The sequence below is a fragment of the Egretta garzetta genome, unplaced genomic scaffold (genome assembly GCF_000687185.1).
Source record: "Egretta garzetta isolate BGI_Z169 unplaced genomic scaffold, ASM68718v1 scaffold577, whole genome shotgun sequence".
NCBI classification, from domain to species: Eukaryota; Metazoa; Chordata; class Aves; order Pelecaniformes; family Ardeidae; genus Egretta; species Egretta garzetta.
In genome coordinates this window covers 53,668-55,084 of record NW_009260138.1, presented here as the reverse complement: position 1 = coordinate 55,084, position 1,417 = coordinate 53,668, and the positions used below count along the sequence as shown (strand labels likewise).

Below are 1,417 nucleotides of genomic sequence, written 5' to 3'. Positions count from 1 at the left end.
AGGGGGGCACACGCACCCCCAAACCCTGCACCGCCTGTTCCCCCCCCTGCTCTCGGCCACCCTGGCACCCTGCCCCTCGCCTGCAGAGCGCCAGGTCCACATCGTGCAGGACCTGCAGGATGTCCAGGTGCGGGAGGGTGACAATGCCATCTTCACCTGCGAGGTGTCGCACGCAGACGTGAAGGGAGAGTGGTTCCGGGACGGGGAGAAAATCAAGGTCTCCGGCACGGTGAAGATACGGCAAGAAGGTGGGGGTGCGGGCAGCCCAACACCCAGTTTGGGGCTGGGAGGGGGCAAATCCAAGCAAGGGGAGTTTGCTTGGACAAAGGGGAAACCCATGCCTCCTGCCTGCCGTGGGTGCCCATCACCAGCCCCTTGAGCCGGCCTCTCCCTCCCCAGGGACCCGGCATTTCTTGCTGCTCTGCAGCGTGTGCCCTGAGGATGCAGGACTCATCCGCTTCGTGGCTGGGATGGTCATCTCTGAGGCCAGCCTGCGGGTGGAAGGTACTGGTGCGGGGTGCGAGGGCTGGCCGGGCCCCAGCACCAGGGCTGGGGTGCACCAGGGTTGGCTCGTGGGGTCCTAGCGGGAGCCCCCTCACCCCACAATGCTGACGGCTCCCCCCCCGCCCGCCAGCGCTGCCCATTCGGATCGTGAAGCCACTGCGGGACAAGACCGTGCTGGCACAGCACAAGGCGACGCTGGAGTGCACCGTGTCCCACGCCCGGGGCCGGGTGCGCTGGCTCCGTGGGGACACCGAGATCTTCACTGGTGACAAGTACGAGATCTGCAACCTGGACTGCTACCGCACGCTCATCATCCACCGCGTGGGCCCCGAGGACGAGGACTCGTACACCTGCGACGCCTTCGATGACCGCTCCACCGCCCGGCTCCTCGTGGAAGGTGAGGAGGCTCCCGGGGGGGCAGCACTGGGGGCTGGCGGTCCCGCCGTGCCTCGCAGCAGACGGACACGGGGGACCCTGTCCCCACGCCCCACTGCTTGCAAGGGTCTGAGCGCTGGGGTGAGGGGAGCAGGCTGGATATGGTACCAGGGGTCTGTGCCCACCTTGGCTGGGACATGCCTTTTGGGTGCCCTGCCAGCTCTGGCAATGCTGCAGCTCTCCCTGACTCCCTGCAGGTAGCTAGGAGCCGGGATGCGGCACTCAGGGGCTGCACACAGATGGACAGACGACACTGCTGGGAGATGGGATCCTGCTTCCCCCAGGGTGTACGGACATACAGACACCATCCCCAGCCTCCTCCGGCCTCAGGGCTCTGCATTAAACAAACATTTTTTTCTGACATGGCTTCTTCCACCTCAGCGAGCCGAGGTCCCGTTAGGAGCAGGAGTGGTGGCTCCACTCTGCACCCCACCACGCACCCCCAGGGGGCCTGGCCCTCGGGGACCCCCCCTGCCCC

General features: G+C 66.5%; 1 protein-coding gene across 1 annotated transcript in view; it reads left to right on the top strand.

Annotated features, from left to right (window-relative positions):
• OBSL1 (obscurin like cytoskeletal adaptor 1) overlaps positions 1-1,417 on the top strand; it is a 21,131-nt gene that overhangs the window by 17,264 nt on the left and 2,450 nt on the right. Inside the window, 3 exon segments of the mRNA XM_035897090.1 lie at positions 89-248; positions 400-504; positions 635-901. Of these exon segments, the coding sequence (XP_035752983.1) occupies positions 89-248; positions 400-504; positions 635-901 (532 nt within the window).